At 38.4% G+C, this 21,059-nt stretch overlaps 1 protein-coding gene across 1 annotated transcript in view; it reads right to left on the bottom strand.

Annotated features, from left to right (window-relative positions):
- Positions 1–508: 508 nt before the first annotated feature.
- prima1 (proline rich membrane anchor 1) overlaps positions 509–21,059 on the bottom strand; it is a 55,584-nt gene continuing 35,033 nt past the window's right edge. Inside the window, 1 exon segment of the mRNA XM_066694505.1 lies at positions 509–3,950. Within this exon segment, the coding sequence (XP_066550602.1) occupies positions 3,851–3,950 (100 nt within the window). The 3' untranslated portion in view covers positions 509–3,850.

Here is a 21,059-nt window from a genome sequence, read left to right as displayed (position 1 = left end):
CACAATGCAAGGTCTGTACTTGCAAACTCAGTACAATGTCTTCTATAGCAGGAAACATGTTAGAAAGAGATTATTTGAATCCTCAGTGCTATACACACACAACTTGTAGCACATGGCAATGTTCATGTGAGTAAATAACAAGCATAGGCAAATAGTCAGGGAATTGATAGTGATTGAACTGGTCTGAATATAATTTAGCCTTTATCAACTTTAATATCCGGTCACGACAAAGTCCATCTTTAATAAAAACTAATTGGACTTCAAGTTAACTACATGTGCTGTAATAGAAAGGTACACCTGGAACTAAAGTTAATCAAATTGATAACTTTAACCATATGGTAAATGTGTCTCTAGGCTAGATTATCCCAATACTGCTCTCACTGTATGCTCTCAAAGCTGGCCTGTCTTAGTATAACTAGGTAATATGGGAAGTAATGAGGTGAAGAGTGGTATGTAAACAATAAAAGGGAGGAGATTTGTGTTTTATTGCTCAAATAGAAATGACAGATTTTCTTTTGCCTTTTAATCTTGAGTTGCAGAAAACAAACATAGCTCAAAGAAGTCTCCCGAAACAGGAAAAAAAAGCCAGCGTACATTTTTTAAGGTAAGAGTAAATAGATCTTAAAGTACAAGACTATAACATACAGAATGGACACAAGCACTACCTTAGAAATGTCCAATAATATATGGACTGGAAACACAGTGCGTATCTTATTTACCAACCACACAAGAGATCCAAGCCAAGCCTTCTCCAGGTTGGCAATGCAGCTCATCCTAATTGAGAAAATGGGTCCAAAGTTATTATCAGGATCTTTACTGAAATGATATATTTTAATTTAATTTTTAATGTTATGTATGCATGTAATTTTCATGAACTACTGAGCAGATGAAGTTAAGGAAAAGTGTTTTTGGACTTAATTCTGATGCTAGGATTCACCTGACCAAGAACAGATAATAACATTTAAAATGCCGAAAGCTGAACTAGTTTAATTAAGCACTTGACTGCAAATGGTGATTTAAAAATAAATAATCTATAATAATCCAAGTACCTTTGAGAACAAAAGGAAAATACCTAACTTTTAGAAAGTAATTTACCTCCACTTGAGCCTGCTGAAAAGTGACATCCTAAAATTAAATATGTAAATTAGTTTATTTTGCTGATTAACTTTAGAGATATTCTACAGCAAGCTCTGATTAGACACATAATAATAATAATAATAATAATAATAATAATAATAATAATAATAATAATAATAATAATAATAATATTAATAATAATTCAGGCCATAATAATAATAATAATTCAAGAATTCCCTCTATTTTTATTTTGTGACTCAAATGTTTTTTAATTTTCCCTAGTAGTCAAGGCCTCACTCCAACACCGGCCTAATCCCTCTTCTCATGCAAAGCCCTGCCTTTACAACTCGGAAATCTGCAGAGGGATTCCAAGACTCCGCCGACTTTATTGAGAGGGGCGATTTCTCTTGGAAAGAAAAGGATTAGCGCATAATCACTTGACAAGAGTACTTCCTACTTCATATTCCAATGCCTCATTGGTTCCCTTAAACCCTGCTTTCATTTGATCAAGAAGCGGTATTTAGTGTGTGTACCCCCTGGAGCTTGGAGTCAAAAATGCTACCAAGGGTGTGGGTTTCCTTCAAACCACTTCTGTGTGGTGTATCAGTGGTCCCTCCTGGATTGAAACTGTTAGGAAAAAAGTTACCTGTGGGACACTGAGGGATCACAAAACACACAGAATCAAACAAACATGAGACCCAGACAGCACTGTGTTTTGTTGTTGTTTGTGGACACTGCGTGTTGGTTGTTTTTTCTTGTTTAATAAATGTACACCATAACTGTTATGAATTGGGGCCTGAAGGACTTGAGAAGATGGAAATACATACATTGCAAAATAAACAGATACATAATTTGATTATTCCATTAAATTGTTATACATAAATAAATATATAAGTAACTTGTCAACTTTCATAAGCTGCCATTAAGGCATCTGATGAGGGCTTTATTAAAAGGCCTCAATCCTTAGTGTCTTTCTATCAAAATTACCATAAATGATTCCTACAGTATTATTTTCAGATGTTTTAACTACATATCTATGTGAGTGTGTGTATGTGTGTGTGTGTGTGTGTGTGTGTATATATATGGATATATGGATTCTTTACAATTAAACCTTTTTGTCTTGACTAAGAAAAATTTGTTTTTCAGCCCATGCAAACAATTTTGAAAATGCAGATTCTGGAGAAGATCTTGGTCAATAAATGCTCATGTGAGAAGTTGATACAGAGTGTCTGGAATCCTGCCATAATTAAACGAGAACCCAAAACTGTCCTATTATCCAATAGTACTTCCACTCCCATGGTATATATCAATCAAGATCAAGCTACCAGATGCAATTGAGTTTGCTGTTCCCATCTTTCTCTGTCAAGGTTTGCTAATTTTAATTTGGCAGATCATTTTTGAGCTATTGAAAACCCCAAAAGAAGATTACAATGACAGAATTGTGAAAATCAGGGGTAAAATGTTCTGATTTTAAGTATCTTAACTTGTAACCCCACATACAGAGAAACATACAAATATTTGGATGCATTTACACCAGCAATGGATTCTTATGTTATTAAGGACATGCTAAATGTCATAGACCAACTTCCAATTCCCCGTGTTTTACATAGAGCCAAGCTATCTTTTTGTTCTCCTCTGTGCCAGTATCTGTAATAAACTGATATTGAATTTCAATGTCTTGGCAGACTTGCACAGAATGCAATTATACACAAATACATAAGAAAGAAGAGCTTACCAAAACAAAACCAAAGGAAACAAAACACAGTGAAAAAAAGAATACAAAAAAAGAAACTAGACAGAAAGCAAGTAGAATTATTGAACAAAATCATGTATGTTGTGATGCATTCTGAATTTTCAAGGTGGCCCAGGTAAAAAAACAACAACATAACAGTCTTGAGTCGGATGTGTACTGTTTTGAATTGCAGGACAGGGGCTGAATATAATGTATTGAGTCTAAAACAGCACCTTTTAAACAAATGTCCCCGCTTACAGCAATGTGCAGCTCCATTTTTTACTGCACCTTTGGTAACCTTCAACATCCTTTATCCACTTCAAATTGCATAGTCGAAGGACAAAAGCAATCCATTCCTTAGAGGGGCATGCACTTGAATTTTCTTTTCTTTTTTTGGTTTACAGAATTTGAGAGGCCACCACCCATTTGTCTTCCCATTGTTGTAATAACATTTTCAAGAGGTGCAGGGCCAGAGAACACCTCTCTGGCCATGTCTTGCACTGAGGCTAGATGGGGACGCCATCTCTGTCTCCTGCCATTCATGCCAAACAACGTGACCGTGCCGACAAAGCCTCGAAAGGAAATGAGAATGAGAGAAAGGCAGAGGAATCTAAAAAGTTGTTGCTTTCAACAAAGACGGCATGCTTGGTATTTTACTTTTATTTGTTATTTAATCATTTATTTATTTGTTTTTTCTCAAAAGCATCACTGCAGCGTCCGTGTCACATGGACTCACAGGTTCATCCTCTCTACGGACAGTCTTCAAGGCTTCCCAGATCAGATGCCTTCCTGATCTGAATATCTGATGCCTGCGCTTTAAGTGAAGGAGGTCCTGAGGCCCAAAGCATGCTCTCTCTCTCCCTCTATCTAGCTCTCCCTCTCTAGCTTTTTTTTTTTAATCATTTCTATTTCATAGCAAAGCCGATATGCATTAAGCACGATTTGTACGTGCATTCAAAGTTCAGCTCCCACCCCATCATCATTGGGAGGGGATGGAAGGTGAGGGGAGTGGTTGTTGGGTCGTTTTCTCCTCTCAGAGTCCTACACCACAGTGTTGTTGGCATCCATTGTCTTGTTGTTGCGAGAACTCATTGCATATTCACCCTGGCTGGTTCCATTCTCCTCCTTTCGAAGTGGTTTCCTGGAACAGAGACACAGGTGTTTGACATACGGACAGCAGCAGTGCATTACAACAAGAGCAAATGTGTTCTTTGTTTGGCTTGGTACAAACACACACCCACACACAAACACACAAATGTATTGTTTTCCTATGGAGATCGGTTATTTATTTATTTATTTGCAGATTCATCTACTCCACAGTTAAAACGTTCTGCAGATTGTCATTGCCTTGGAATCTAAAAGTCGTCCCCCTGAGAGAATAGGATGATTAATTAATCGTGTATAATATAATTAATCATCAATATAATTAATCTTATTTAAATACTGTAATATGTATGCTGATCCACGATTCCATCCCTTATGGAAAAGTTTAAAAATTCCAAACCACTAAAATATTGCTTTTACTCTCACTATTTCATTTTAACTGCATATAAGAAGTATTGCATTTACCAATAAAATCTTGACAGGTTCCTGGTATCTTCACTCATTTGATGTCCTATTCACAACCAATCAAAATGACAAGAGCAATGCAACATTCAATTAAATGATTAAATAGCTCGGGCAATTTGTGTGTGTAGACTCTTCAGGAAGTTAAAACCTGAACATGAACAAAAATCAACCCACCAGCCAGTGCCCGATTTGCCTACAAAAACCTTTGGAATTTATCATTTTCTGAGAAGAGACATCATCCATTAGAAAGACTATGAACAGTTTATTGAAATTATGACAGTTTGTGACCGTTTTTTGGTTTGGCTCATGGCCTTGTCCTATGAAGCATATAGCTTCTTCACCTCACAGGAAAAACAATAATAACACCCAGCAGATGAATGCAATGGAAAAATGAATGTGTCTTGCCATAGTATTGAGCAATATTAGCATACATACTACATGGAAGAGATCCAGAGGTTTTATTTTACAAATTCTGTATGCAAAATATTTGACCATGTGGGTGTTGAACAACAACTTAACAACATTCCCTCTAGGACCTAGATGCTAGACTAGAAAAACAAAAAGGAGGTCAAAACCTATGAGTGCTATGATTAATACGTCCTTGGCCAAAATGAATAGTATGACATTTAGTATACTGGAAAAAAAGTAATAGTAACATTAATATGGATATTTTAAGTGTAATTAGAAATATGTAATATTATATAGGTCTACCATCTGCCCTAATTACAGCAAAGACCCTTTGGGGCACAATGTCCACAAACCATGGCAGACACAGCTGTGTTTTCAAGTCCTTTTTCGGAACAATGGTGACTGCTGAGGTAAGTATATATTTTGATGAGGAATTTAGCTCAACAGTATGAAAATGCCCATAACAAGGGAAATCACTAGAAAGGAAACAAGCTCAAATACTGATCCTCTCCTCCCGGGGGGGACTTTCAGGTCACAACGGCAAGAGATTAAACGCTCCAGATGTGCAGTCCAGACAGCACTAAAAAGGTTAAAAGAGACCAAACACCTGGAAACGGGCTAACCACCATGGAAGGAAAATCCATAGAAGCGACAGAAGAGAATAGAAAAAAACAATGTGATGAGGAAATGCAAACAAACAAAACAAAAACGAAATCACAAGTGGCCTGGAATAAAATCTCTATGGACAAACTTGTAAAAGCGTTATGAAACATAGGTGCTCTTCACAGGCTAATCTCTGAATTAAATTGACTGTGGAAAAATGGCAACAAAGTGTCATCACTCACCAAACCCTGTGGGCATTTTATATTCCCCATGGGGTCTGAGCAGTTATGCAAGCAAATGAAAATCCTATACATAGGCTGCACACACAAACACACACATTTGCATATGTATTTACTTGTTGTAAACATAACTCGGTTTATTTTATTGATTGTCATTCAGCAGTTACCTGAGATCACCATAAGGGACTAAGTAGGATTTTCATCTTAAAATAGGTTTATTTATTTTATTTTCCACATACAGAAATGAGGAGTGAGGCTTTATGGGGAAAACAAGCATCTTAAAAGATCCTTACTACTAGCCAATTTTAAAAGTTTGAATTGCTTGTTATTTGTAACACACAGAATAAAGGAAAAAAAATGCACTCAATTGCAGTAACTTTACTCAATCTAATATTTCACAAAGAATCTAATATATCACTTCAATATCCACCTACATACTTGATCTGAACTGTAACTGAACAAGCCTTATCTTGGTGAAATAAGAAGACGTAAAACCTGCAGAAAGTATCTGTGTGTGGATATATATATTTCATTTTTCTGACAAAAGTATTAAACTTGGCTAACCCCAGCTGCCCTTTTAGTTTTCTTTGGGCAATTGGTTTCAGGTAATAAATATGTTTTTTATTTCCATTAGTTTTGAGCTGCATCGTGGCCTTTGTTTCCCTGGACATGCTGCCTAGCTGAATGCCCTGAAATCAGATTGTGCACACAGCTGCTGGAAATGAAGGACTGTGGGCAATAAGCTCCCATGTGTGAACCAAAAATGAGCCCAAGGGAATCCCAAAGAAGCGAATACGGTTTGTTATTTCTCAAAACATCTTTTATCACGATTTCTAAGAGCAAACACACACACACACACGCACACACATGCACACACACGCACACGCATATACACTCACCTAAAGGATTATTAGGAACACCATACTAATACTGTGTTTGACCCCCTTTCGCCTTCAGAACTGCCTTAATTCTACGTGGCATTGATACAACAAGGTGTTGAAAGCCTTCTTTAGAAATGTTGGCCCATATTGATAGGATAGCATCTTGCAGTTGATGGAGATTTGTGGGATGCACATCCAGGGCACGAAGCTCCCGTTCCACCACATCCCAAAGATGCTCTATTGGGTTGAGATCTGGTGACTGTGGGGGCCAGTTTAGTACAGTGAACTCATTGTCATGTTCAAGAAACCAATTTGAAATGATTCGACCTTTGTGACATGGTGCATTATCCTGCTGGAAGTAGCCATCAGAGGATGGGTACATGGTGGTCATAAAGGGATGGACATGGTCAGAAACAATGCTCAGGTAGGCCGTGGCATTTAAACGATGCCCAATTGGCACTAAGGGGCCTAAAGTGTGCCAAGAAAACATCCCCCACACCATTACACCACCACCACCAGCCTGCACAGTGGTAACAAGGCATGATGGATCCATGTTCTCATTCTGTTTACGCCAAATTCTGACTCTACCATCTGAATGTCTCAACAGAAATCGAGACTCATCAGACCAGGCAACATTTTTCCAGTCTTCAACTGTCCAATTTTGGTGAGCTTGTGCAAATTGTAGCCTCTTTTTCCTATTTGTAGTGAAGATGAGTGGTACCCGGTGGGGTCTTCTGCTGTTGTAGCCCATCCGCCTCAAGGTTGTACGTGTTGTGGCTTCACAAATGCTTTGCTGCATACCTCGGTTGTAACGAGTGGTTATTTCAGTCAAAGTTGCTCTTCTATCAGCTTGAATCAGTCGGCCCATTCTCCTCTGACCTCTAGCATCAACAAGGCATTTTCGCCCACAGGACTGCCGCATACTGGATGTTTTTCCCTTTTCACACCATTCTTTGTAAACCCTAGAAATGGTTGTGCGTGAAAATCCCAGTAACTGAGCAGATTGTGAAATACTCAGACCGGCCCGTCTGGCACCAACAACCATGCCACGCTCAAAATTGCTTAAATCACCTTTCTTTCCCATTCAGACATTCAGTTTGGAGTTCAGGAGATTGTCTTGACCAGGACCACACCCCTAAATGCATTGAAGCAACTGCCATGTGATTGGTTGATTAGATAATTGCATTAATGAGAAATTGAACAGGTGTTCCTAATAATCCTTTAGGTGAGTGTATATTACTAATAAAAAAGTTATATCCAAGAAAACACACTATCGCTCTTGTAAAATGTTTTGTTATGGTGGTTGTTCTTGATTTTCCAGCGCAGACATCAAGGCACCCCCTTCTTGTTTTGGAGGAAGAAAACAGCACCTTTGAAAGTTGGCAAGAAAATAGCTTTATAGTGTTGCAAAGCTCACAGATGCATCTCCGGCATGATTAGGCTTTTCACACACGCGTTGTTCTTAGATATTACTCCTTCAGCGAAAGCGGTGCAGACAGACAGAACACAAATGATATATCTGAGGAGGAACAAAGGCAGGTGCAACGAAGCAACCACAATGCAAAACCTTGCTCTTTTGGTGACACTCACGGCTCTATGTGCAACTTGTGGACATTCATTCACGCTGCATTGGCAAATCTGAATTTCGAATGCCTTAAAAAGCCAATAAATCTATGTTTACTGAACTGATGCAAAGTGTTACATGTTATGTAGCAGATTGTTTAGGAAGACGGACCATCAAGCCAGCAAGAAGAAACTTTGTCTTCGCTTTACCATATCATAAAGTATTCATTTTCCATTTTTCATTTTCCTTGCTGAAATTAGTTTCTGGGAAGTTTAATGGTTGAGAGATTTAATATAATGGCACACACTTCAACCAGAAAGTACCAGCCCTTCCTCTCACTTGATTAGTGATTCGAGATTTGTGACCCTTGAAAGACAAGTCTCCAAATATCTTCCAAGGTAATTAAAACTCGGCCTAGGCCAATCGTGATAGATGAGGAGGCGAAACGTTGAAAGTAGCCACACTGCTGCCTATATTGCTTCTGTAAATAATACCACGATTCATCAGTTCAGTTCTTCGGGAAACAGTTTCTTACATGTAGAAGCCATTTTCTTTATTAAGCGTTTGGGAAAAATCTACAGACACGTGACTTATTTTTAGCAGAAGGTGATAAAAGACTTAAAAATGCAATGGCAGTTAGAGGTCTTGCGCTGCTGCATATTGTCTTTCAACAATTTACATAACCTTCTGTTCTCTTAGAGTCACTTTCAACGCCACATTACAACACAACATCAAGACTGGAGAAAATCTGATAAAAAGACGTATTTTAGAAATATTATTAAAAAAAAAAAAATACTAGCACTTAAAATACTGTGTGATGTGGATTCTCAGAAAACGTCCAAAAGAAAAGAACAACCACACACACAAAACAATATACAATGGAATGAATATTTGCCTTTGCTCCAGAGGAAACTGAAAGCTTCATTGGGCCTGACAGCTGCACCATAATACGCTGTGTGAAAGAGCTAAGTCTCAAAAGCAGACAGCCTGTTTTATATTCCCTGACATTCAATTCTCATTCCCTTATTATTAAATATGAACTTAGTTCAGGCTGCATGAACTATACATTAAAAAGTTTACAAATGTTCTGTCTTAACTCCAATAAACAAAAAACTGGAATCTGTACGGTTTTCTGAATCAGTGTTTGCCAAAGTGAAAAATTGTAACCCTAAAAGTATACATTTTGTATAAAATATCTATTAAAATAAATGAATCACAGAATATCATTGTTTCAAATGTGCATACTTTCATATATAATATATATATATGTACATGTATAATTTGCCACATTATAAAATTGTACTGCTTCAGGTATTTTTTTAATAGGTTTAAATATTTGTTCAATGAGGGATGCTAGATATTATTACATAACATTTTGCATAACATGTCTTTAATAATATGATGTACACAAAATTCTATAAGTTAAAAAACTATATATTTTGAAATGCAATACTGTTTTCTTGCTGTATGGTTGTACTCAATGCCTTTTACATGGTCCTAAAGTATATGTATGCAAATCATATGACTTTAAAATAATACTTCCCTGACAATATACTGTAGTACACAGTTATGCTTTATACTGAATGGGCAGCATTTAAGGAATATATCAGTGGGTTTGTAGATGTATTATTGATGTCTAGATTATTATAGCTCAGTACATTTGCATTTGTATCTCTTAGGGACTACTCCTGTGATGAGCAATAAACATCATGACCAAGCAGCACACCTGAAATTGCACAATTTTGTGTATCAATGTGACTTATTCACTTAGGAGTTACAATCTCTACCTAAGTTACAGAGTAGTCTTATTTTTAATTTCAATTGACCTGTTATTTGCTTAATCCAATCAATGGTTTACTTAATTTGTGAAAATGACCAAGGTTTCCTGGTCTGTAATTACTGAATAAATGACCCACAGACGACCTGTAAATCTATGACTCTCTAGAGTCTGCTAATTCCACATTATTATTATTATTATTATTATTATTATTATTATTATTATTATTATTATTATTATTATAAGAAGATAAATCAATATTTTTTCTCTTCTCCAGTCGTCCTTCCCCTGCAACTGCAAAAATACAACAGGACACCCACATTAGGATGTCTGACACAAAAACCAGATCTGCATATACAGCAGATATATAAATACAGCACATATCAAACACAAACTACTCTTTAAAATCCAGCCTTATTTTTCAGGATGATCAGTTTATATAAGGGTCATGCAAATTCTCCAACAGCACACATTCAATTATCCATATGAACATTTGCACTTTCATTCTTGAAGTGCTTTTTGAAATCTTCAGAAAGGCATCTAGTCACGTTTAATGTAGCAGGAATTCAGTGTGTTCCCCTACTGTAACTAAACCTTTCTCCTTGTCACAGCAAAGTAATTTGTTCCCACTTGACTAACTTCTGAACCTCAGGTGCCACAGCCACAGTATAATCCAGAGGAAGACTAATTCCGTGCCAGCATGTCAGACATAATAATGCAGCACAGAACAAAGGTAGAGAGACATTTGTTTAATTTAAATTAAACCTTTTAGCAGTTGTGGATTGAAGATGATCACCAGTCAGTTGGGGGAAAGATGGCAGTGCAGGGGTTTTAGATGTTATTGTAGATTAGGACTTGTTGTGTTCCATCATTAATCTAGCATTGGCAATCATACCTGTTCGTTTTCTTGTGGTTTTCATTTTTAATTGTTTTTAGTTGTGCTTTCATCGAGAAGTTTCCTAAGTAACATAGATAGGCCTGCTCACACATAGTGTTTTATAGAGTGTAAGGAGGCACAAACAAGAACAAAATGTGATACAACGTTCTTACGGTCTTCTGTGAAAATATGGAAAACAGGAAAAACAGCACGAGATTCCTTCAGCACAAAAGACTCTTGGGTGGGCTTGAGTCAGACATATTAAGTTTTTCACACAACAGCGAAACTTACATCTTATGAAACATAAGTGTTTTCAGTGAACATTGCATTAGTCTTCCCTGCAATGCTATAGCATACGCTGAAATAATTAAGCCCTCATTCTAACTTTTCAAAAACCTACAGATTCCACACAAGCAAGAAAAGGCAGTAATTGTTAAACAGCAATTCCAATGCATTCAAAGTCTTTGGAAGCAGCAGGAGAAGAGCAGATATATACAGTACTGTGGATGCTATAAAAGAAACAGAGCTGAAAAAATGCTGTTTTGTTAATGCTTCACGAATGACTGACCTATATTTGAGTGGCCTCCACCCCACATCAGCCACTGATAGTTTCTAAGAAATGCAAATAACAAAGATTAATCTTTGACCTTTTCAAAGACTATTTCCTCACTGTGCAGCAGGTGCCACTCTGGGGTAAAATCTAATTTGATATCCAGGCAGCAGTCAATTATTGTGGGCAGCTAATTGTTTGGGAGGACAAAGTTCTGCAACCTGTTAAGTAAAAAACGCCTTTTATCTTTAATTTGAATTTAACAAGGCCTTCTTTCAGTAACTGCTGAAAAGAAAAATGTCAGAAGGCTCTTAGATCCCTGGGAAAAGAAAAAAAAAATCAGAAGCTTCAGATGAAGAATGTTTCAACTAACAGAGCTATTGGTGGCATTCAAGTGCAGAGATTTTAATTCCAAAGTGAATGGAGCTGTAGGGAAATGGGGTCAGGCTTCAGAAATTACAGCCAATAATGTTCTGTCATGCTCTTCAGCAAATTTTTTTAGTTCACTCACCTGCAGTTTAACAGGGATGTTTATAGATCACTCAACACACGGCCACTGCACCTTTAACAGCACCACAGTTTAAAAATTTGAATTCAGCCACCCAGCGATGGGCTGGCGTCCTGTCCAGTGTGTACCCTGCCTTGTGCCCTGTGCTCGCTGGCTTAGGCTCCGGTTCACTGTAACCCTCTACTGGATGAAGTGGTGATTGATAATGAATGAATGAATGAATAATTAGGATTATACCCTCAAACCACTTTCCACTTGAGGAGCAAATCAGACCCTTATGCTCCTCTATTCTGGGCAGAGAGAGAGTAAGCAGGAGTGTTGGCATAGGGGGCAGAGTAATGGCATATGTTGAATACATGTGATGTTACAAGACAATGAGCTGGGCAAGATTTCAGTGGCAGTTCAGTTTATTTATTATTTAAATCTGAGAGCCTCACAATGTGATAAAGCAAACAAATGCTGCATAACTTTAATCAGTTCATATATATATATATATATATATATATATATATATATATATATATACACATTGGGAATGTTATGTGGAGGGACTGCAGTATGTTGTGTGTCTCTCTGTCAGCTCTGTGTGTTGGGGGTGGGGCAGATCATTTGGGGATTTAGTGAGGGAGAAACTGGGTTCCGAGGATTAAGGTAAACCCACTCGGGATCGGGGGGTAAGGAAATATTCAGGGGTGCCCCAGTTCCTGCTTGGGAGAAGTAGATTAGAGAAAGCCTGAGAACAGTGTTTCTCCTTAAAAGTTGCATGAGGAATAAAATCTATTCCAAGAACCCTGACTCTCCTATTATTTGATGTTTTCGTCAGTGGTGGATCCAGTAGTAAAAAGCCTAAAAATGCTGCAATATATATATACACACACCAAAAAAAAAGCTTCAACTGATTAGATATTGTGAAACAGTTAAGAACAATATTCATTGAGAACCTTTCAGGAGTAGCAATAAGAGAATGAGCTTTTACAGGAATGTTATCTGTCAGGGGGAACTGCCAAGCTGGCTTGGGCTGAAGGACTGTCTAATAAAAATGTCTCCTGGCATGATTTACATTTGGGCGACATCTTGGCTCCTCTGATTTCCCCAGGGTCCCGAGCAAACACTGCTGTGATTCTCAAGGTCCTTAAATCAAATACGGATGAAGAGGCTGGACTGAGACCATAACTTCCAACACCCTTTGCTTTGATCATTTGAAGCGCACAAAAAAACGAATGAAATAAAATAAAAAGGAAACTGATGTTATAAGTAATTCAATTTAATGAGCCAGTACACCAGTACTGATAAAGTTTGTTACAGTACAATTAATGACTATTAAGGTGTTATTTTTTTCATAAATCAAGGTTATAATACAAATTCATTAAGGGCACTCCATAAAACATTAGTAGTTAGTTAAATAAAAAAATAGTCTTATGTCTTACCCAATCTGGAGATGTCCAACCTTGTATTTCTAGTGGATTACCAGGCATGCACAAGGCTGTAATTTAATCGAGAAGTTAAAGAACAGCAGTCTCTGTATCGGCCTACTCACACACAATGGCCAAGGCCAACTAAAAACTTCAACATACGTGAATCTCAAGTTACAAACTTGTACCCTATTTCATTTTGATCAATACGTAGTAGAAACTGGCTTCAGACTATAAAATAGACCACCAAAGGGTTTGCAATTTTCCATTTGTGATTTAAGGGCAGACACAACAACGAAAACAATATCATAGATAACATATATATTGCAACATTACAAGGTTTTTTCCACTTTTGACACTGTATCTTTAAGAAATCAGAAATCGATCAGCACACAACATGGTCTTGAAATTCCTAACCCCTAGACTTGTTAGGAAGGCTGTAAAGTCCAAGTTTTAAAAATTTAAAATGGGGACAGTCTGTATTGCATTTAATAGATTAGCTGTATATGGAAGTGTAGGCCCACAATGCAATGTTCCATTTCACTCTCCGCCCCCCCAGGTGACCCTGCCCTTAGAGTAATGAATGTCTAATGTCCCAGGAGAAGTCCCTGGAGTGTAATAAGATGCATCATGTGGACAGGCTTTGAAGTGTTTTATGAATTGTATCTAATGGGTTTAAAAGTTCAATACCTGAATCATAACAGAGTTTACAATATTATAACATTATACAACACGGCATAGTTAAGTGTTACATACATGTGCCAGTATTTTTCTTTTTTATGGCATTATTACACAAATTAAATAAATTTCAACATGTCATCTTATGATTGTGTGTGTGTGTGTGTGGGGGGGGCGGGGGGGGCGGCGGGTCCTCAAGACATCTGCCTTTTTGATGTCCTTAGCTGAGAAATGCCAATTAGAGGTGAATTCATCACATCACGGTTTATAGAAAAGCACTGTGGCACCTAAGTATTATGCCAAACAGAGACACACCTTGTGCACTAATGCAAACAGACTTGAATGTGGTTTAATAAAACATGTAAACTATAAGCTTAAACACTCAGGGTGATGATGGAAAAAATAATGACAGATAACTTACTTAAACAGCTGAATGAACATATGGTGACTATTTTTCAAAGCCTCAACATTTTCTCCTAAGACTGACAAGAAGAGAACAATTAAATACATACATACATACATACATACATACATGCATATATACATACATACATACATACATACATACATACATGCATATATAGATACATGCATTAAAGGACTGTGGATTACTACATTCTAGAATTTTCACAAAAGAAACTCATTGATTACACCATAAGCACTAAATAGCAACATTTCACTAGTTGTTCAAGATCAATATACCTTTCCTGAGATGTCTAATCTGATTATGTTTTATTTTTTCTACTTCATATGCCATCCAAGGAAATAATTATATTCTTTCATTTATTTTGTGCTAAGAGCTACTTGGCACACTGAGTTTGCAAGTAGCTCCATAATGTAATTTTCTAATGACTGTCTAATTGTTAAAAATGCTGAAGATCACAGCTCAGTAACCTTATTCCTAATTAAATTTGCTTTAAGATTTCTTGGTGTCAGGTGGATGTTGAAGTCCCCACTACACAACAGGGAACTTTCTGTTCTCTGTACAGTTCTTATCTCTGTTGAGATAGATAATGGAAAAAAAAATAAAACAGCTGTGTTCTGGAACAATTCATCCTAAAAACAAATTTCAGCCTGAACCACCTGGCTTCCTTGTGCTTGGATGAGTCTGTTTTAAATTGTAACTACAGTTAGTGCTTTCTGGTGCAGTTCAAGGCACCTTATTGCTTGTCAAATGGTGGGTCGTTTGTTCTAGTGGCTTACAAAATCACCTATTACAAAATGATTGTGTGCCAACTTTCAATCAGCTTCCAGATCTAGCAGGCATTATCAAACAATTATTTAACAAATAAATCAATACTCGCATATACTGTTTTTTCCGCTATTGGACCACAGTTTTAAGTTCATAAGGATCCAAAAGTCAAACTGCTGCATTGTTTCAGCTCCAGTCAATCCGCTCCCTGCCAACTTGAATGAAGCCCCACCTCCAGCAACAACTTCCGTCAGAATACTACAGGGACTGTTGAGTAATGTTACTTTCTCTGGCAATCTCCAGATCAACTATAAGAAAGACTAATGTCACAATAGTAAATAAAATGATTGAGGATATATTTTAGCCAAATAAAAACAATTTTCTGTACATGTCATTTTTTTTATTCTACTTACGTTGGGAACTATATTTCTCTGTGGAAGCTTACTAGACATAATATCAGAATATCAAGGTAAATATAGGTTTTTAAGTTTATTAAATAAAAAACAAACACACATAAATCAATTTCTAAAAGCAATAACATCCTCTCCATCGACGAGCTCTATTGCTTAATTAGGACCACAGATATATCCACTCATTTGTGGTTCTCAGTATTTTTTCCCCCCAGACAAAAAGGGTCTTTATTCATTGTTGTTTACTTGAAAGGGGATCATGTGTCCAAAGTATCCCATTCTGGTGCTTTCCCAAATCCCATGTGATGAACACATCACAAGGTGGAGTAAAGCTTCAGTAATTATCCATCGGGTCATCATTGTACATGATTAAAACAAAATGTTAATAAAAAGCAAAATTCTGTTAAACCTGTATCTGAATACTTATCTAAATGCTCCACTTGTGGTCCTTTCTACTGCATGCTTTCTGTCCTGACACAAACCCTACCAATATTTGGGACTTTGCTTATATAACTCCTAGAAGAGTCTAGAAATTGATTTTCAGCACAAATTCCCTGTGCCAGTTACACACACTGACACAGTGCATCAGCAGAGCCTTGACAGACAGCAGCTAAGGATGAGGCAAGCCCAGAAAACATTTGGGCCAAGACTGGGATCCAGGCTTGACCGTATTCCCTGAGGTTACAGTTTTATCATTCGGATAAAACCATCACTTGAGTCAACCCCGTAGCAACAACTGTCCTGATATATATTGGTACTAAAACTATTTTTGACCAACATTGTATATTAAACTAAATAGTGCACTTGAGGACTGCTTTTTTCAGTTTTCTCCTTCTATTGGACTGAACTATGGAGATTGTGACAGTCATGAACTTTGATGTTGTGCTCCTTTTACCACTGATTTGTAGATTTGAATGTGTGCTTTAGAATTGTAGGATGAAAAGCTTACATGCAAGCAAGTATGATCTTCTTGACAGATGGTTATAGTTTTATTGACTAAAATATTGTGGTATATTTTGAAATCCGTTCATCCTTATATTTGAACATGGGCACCAGGATCAGAGGATTCAATATAGCTTCAAAGCAAAACAGACAGGCCTTCATTCTTCAAAGCGCATAAAGGTTCACTTTATTAGTGACAAAATGCTTTTTTGTATAGTGCATTCCAGCAGCAAAAAAATAATACAGTAACCTATTTGGATCTGTGGATTATTGTGAAGCATTGTTAATAAATGGCATGCATAATTATGAAATATATTCAGCAACTCAAAATATACCTAATTTCTACTACAGTATCAGTGTGGAAATCTGTCAAGGAAGAGGAGAAATTCGAACTAACAAAGAATAACATGGCTACATATATATAATTCTAGGCAGAGAGAAGGCAGCAGAGTAAGCAAAACCTTCTGTGCTTGGCACAGACTCAGTTCGGAAAAAAACACTGAAAATACATCAGTTGTACTGTTTAAAATGCGCTGTTCATTTGTTGCTTGTGACAGCAACAAATGATGTGCTACAGATCAAAACAATGTTCTAAAAGTCACCTGTGACAAACACAATATGTTTAAAAGCTGTCCAGTTCTACTAAGTGTGAACCAAAAGTCTGTCAGGCAAAACCAATTGAGCTATGGAGTTCGGCTATGTTTATCTTCAGGGTATATATTTTGTTGTTGTTGTCGTGGTTTCCAGTCTTTTTAAGCGGGTCATGAAATTTTAATTAAAGCCACTGGGCTCTGCCTTTTTTTTATTGTAACAGCAAGTGAACAATCCAATTAAATTACATCTGACAGAAAATATAAACCTCAATAAAAAACAACAACAACAATGCATTTCTTCTTCAATTCATGGCTTCCATGACAGCTGAGCACCTTAAATATTCATGCTTGAATTTTAAAGGTAAGAGGATAGGCTGGCAGTAGTAAAGAAAAGGTTGAATACTATCAAAAGGCAGGGGTATGCTGTCCTTCACATTATACCTATCAGTTCCTTTCAGATTTGTAAGAATTGGAGGGAGGCAGGGACTGGGGACAATAGTGGCGACACAGACAATTTGTTGCGTATGAATCTCATGCTCATGAGGGGAGCCCCTCAGAACCATATGCCAGAAGGGGCAGGGTCCGGCAGAGCTGGAGTCGGGCGCTGTCATTTCAAGGGCTGGTCTGGGGATAGCAGGAGCAATTCACTACAGATGACTGCCTTCCTCAGCAGATGCTCCATTATCCAAATTGGAAAGCCAGGGAGCAGGCAGCTAAACACTTGAAAGGAAGCCAAGTCGGAAAAGGATGCTAGCATGGGGGCCAGCAGTAGAACTGCCCCTGCAGTGAGAAGAAATTGGTTATAGGAAAGAGAGAAATACTGCACACAAACACCCCAGTCTAAAAATACCTCTTATTGATTGGTGCCAGACGGTAAGCAATAAACAGATCCACTCAATTAAGGCAGTGCTCGGCTAGTTTTTCTTGTGTGTGGTTGTTCTCTTAATCACATCTTTGATGGTTTTCCTGCAAACTCATTGAAGAGTGTTCCAGATGCCAAAATAAGCCCACTTGATAATGATAGGGTTTAAAGCTATGTGAAATCACCTGGGTTTGTTTCTACAAGGCCCCAGAACACCATTCAAGTGCTCTGTATTCTCACTGGTATGATATGAGACTAAATAATATAACAAGGGTCGCAAACGATGCCCCCTAAAGAAGAAAGCTTGTCCATTTAATTCAATACTTATTTTAGTATATGTAGATTGTCTGGTCATTTCATGGTGAATGCTGCCAGTTAGCTTCTTTATTCTTCTTTATGTCCAATTGTATTTTAGAATGACACCACTAGAACCAATGTGTTTTACACCTAAACAATGTAGATCAATGTAAATCATATGTGACGCCAAACTGTGTGGAAACCAGACCCAGGTAGAGGTGAATTACTTGAGGGGGAACATGATCCGCTGTCGCTTGCTGACTGGCTCTCCCCTCAATAAACAAGGAAGAGACTTACTTCCTGCTGAGGAGAAGCAGGTGGAGAGCCAAAGAGTTGAGTTGATTAGAGTGTTGGAGTGTAAGAGAACAAACGACAGAAGAAAAACGATTACTGTAATGGGATTTCGTACTGGTTGTTGATTGTCTTGTGTTTGTTGTTATTATTAGTTATATGTTTAGGTAGGTATCTGTGTTATACGTGTATCTTAGGCTCAATGAAGAGCTAGGGTTTTGTATGTCTCTTTTGGTTTGGCGCACTGTTCATTAAAAACCATGTATTTACACAATGTTCCTTAAACCTGCCTGAGAGCCCCAACAGTGCTGTGCAAATTGGGTGGAGAATGCGGCAGGTGGAGTGTTTAAGAAGAAACCCAGGCATACCTGGCACAGCTGCACAAGGTAATGGCGGAAAAAGAGGCAGGCCATGCAGCGTTGATCACCAGCCCCAAGATGATGATGGACAGCAGCAACCCCAACTCAGAGAGAGATGGGCCGGTGGTTGCCATTGTGTTTGTCTTAATTGTGTTTATTTTTAGTAACTGTGTAGAGAGTGACCTGTTTCATGTGTTTTATATCAGACATAAAGAGGAGTTTCTCACCCCATGTCGAAGTGGGTGGAGCTGGTGACGCTTCTTGCATCAGAGAGGGAGGTACCAGTGATGCTCCATGAGACAGAAAGGGAGGAGCCGGTGACGATACCTGAGATACCTGTTGTCCACAAGCCTGAATGAGAGGAACAGCCTGCAGTTGACTGCGAGGAGGAGTTGTTCCCCACAGAGCCCTGCTATGAGGAAGAAGAATGGCCTGACCTGACCCAGTGGCTCTACCAGAGTTAGAATCGGAGGTGGGAATACTCTGCCAGCTGCTGCTTTTCCCAGAGTTAGGGTGGGAGGAAGAGCCACTTGTGCCTGACAGCAGGCCCAAAGACAGCCTAGGAGAGGTGCTGTTGGGGCCAGAGGACTGGTCTGGGGCTTCCACTGCTTCCTGGGGGTTGCAGCTCCAGGGGCTGTGGATTTCATGGGTCCTTCCTCTGCCAACCCAGGCTGCCCACTGACGATGTGTTGTCACCGCGTGGCACCTCCTCTGCTTTCCCGCCGGGCCCGGACATCAAAGTTCTGCTTCCTCCCCATACCTTTCCAAGGCCCAGGCTGCCCTTCCTTTCATCCTCCATCTCTGGCCCCTGGTTGCATGGCTGTCGTGCCATCCTGCTGGTCCTGTTGGGGGGGTGGGAGTGGGTTGACCGTGGCGGTCCTCTGGCACCCCTAGCATCCATCGTGAGGGTGGGGGGAGTGTGACGCCCTGCTGGATGGCGCTCTGAGGACCCGCCCTGGACTGCCCTGCACTTCTTCGGACCCCGGGGGAGGGAATATACCAGCAGAACAGCTGACTCGCTGTTCCCAACTGAACGGCTCCCCACCTGTATAAAACTGGCAAGCACTGGACTTCTCATATGGGGAAGGCAGGAGGTGAGCCTGGAAGGAGGGTATGCAGGATTAATAGTGAGAGAACGTGAGACAGAGAGAGAGGGAAAACAACTACAGAAATTGGACTTGACTTGAACTTGGATCATGGACTGTGTATGGTTGCCAGTGTGTTTGTCTTATTTGTGTTTATTTTTAGTAACTGTGTAGAGAGGGACCTGTTTCATGTGTTTTAGTTCAGATGCAAAGAGGAGTTTCACTTTCGGTCTGTCTGTTTTGGTTTAGCACACGCACACTGTTAAAAAATAAATCACCGTTTGGCAGCATAACCCTATCTATGTGTTGCTTAAACCCTACCTGAAGAGCCCCAGCATCGTGTCCAACCCCACACCATGCCACACATAAAAAACTTTTAAACTAGAATGGTCTTCACTTTTTTCAGGACCTAGGTTTTCTTGTGTTATGTTTGGTACCTTTGCCATTACATAAGGTACTTTTGTGTTTCTCATTCTTTCCTTGATGCAAAATTCTTTAAAGTGATTAATTAAGTTTTAATTGTTGACAGGAATCCAGATGGTACATGATGTGTCCCTGGGCATTAAAATAACTGGATTTTGCAGGATCATTTATTTAACAGATATGATATTATGGTGATATGTTTTCTAATTGTTTTGTGGGGCCTGTCAAAAATGGTTCCTTAAAATTATGCTTGGCTGCAGAGGTTTTCTTATAATATCAAAAGGGGCAATTACAGGGGCATGATGAGAGGTTGGTTTGCAAAATGGTTTTTAAACCCTGACTTGTGTAATGTGTAATAATTCATATTTTTGAAGATGTGGAAAGTGTATACATGATACATTCTTCAGAAGGACTGAAATTAATTAATTTAGTCAACCTCCAAGCACTCTATACTTTGGTAATTTTATTTTAAGAACATTGTGTGTCTGGAAGCTCATTTGCTTGTTTATGAATATTTCCAAATTGTACTTGCAAACTCTAAAAACTGCACAGGAGACAAGGAAACTGAAATACAAAAGAAATCTCTAAAAAACTAACAAAAAAACGATGTAGGTCATACCCCCAAAGCTGAATTTCTATGTAATGACAGAGTATCATCTTCCAGAGTTCTGCATCTGTAGTGATATTTTAGACTACATAGTAGAAATGGTCAGTTTAATAAAGCTGCAAT

This window comes from Amia ocellicauda, chromosome 21 (genome assembly GCF_036373705.1).
Source record: "Amia ocellicauda isolate fAmiCal2 chromosome 21, fAmiCal2.hap1, whole genome shotgun sequence".
NCBI classification, from domain to species: domain Eukaryota; kingdom Metazoa; phylum Chordata; class Actinopteri; order Amiiformes; family Amiidae; genus Amia; species Amia ocellicauda.
This window is presented reverse-complemented; position numbering and strand designations above follow the sequence as displayed.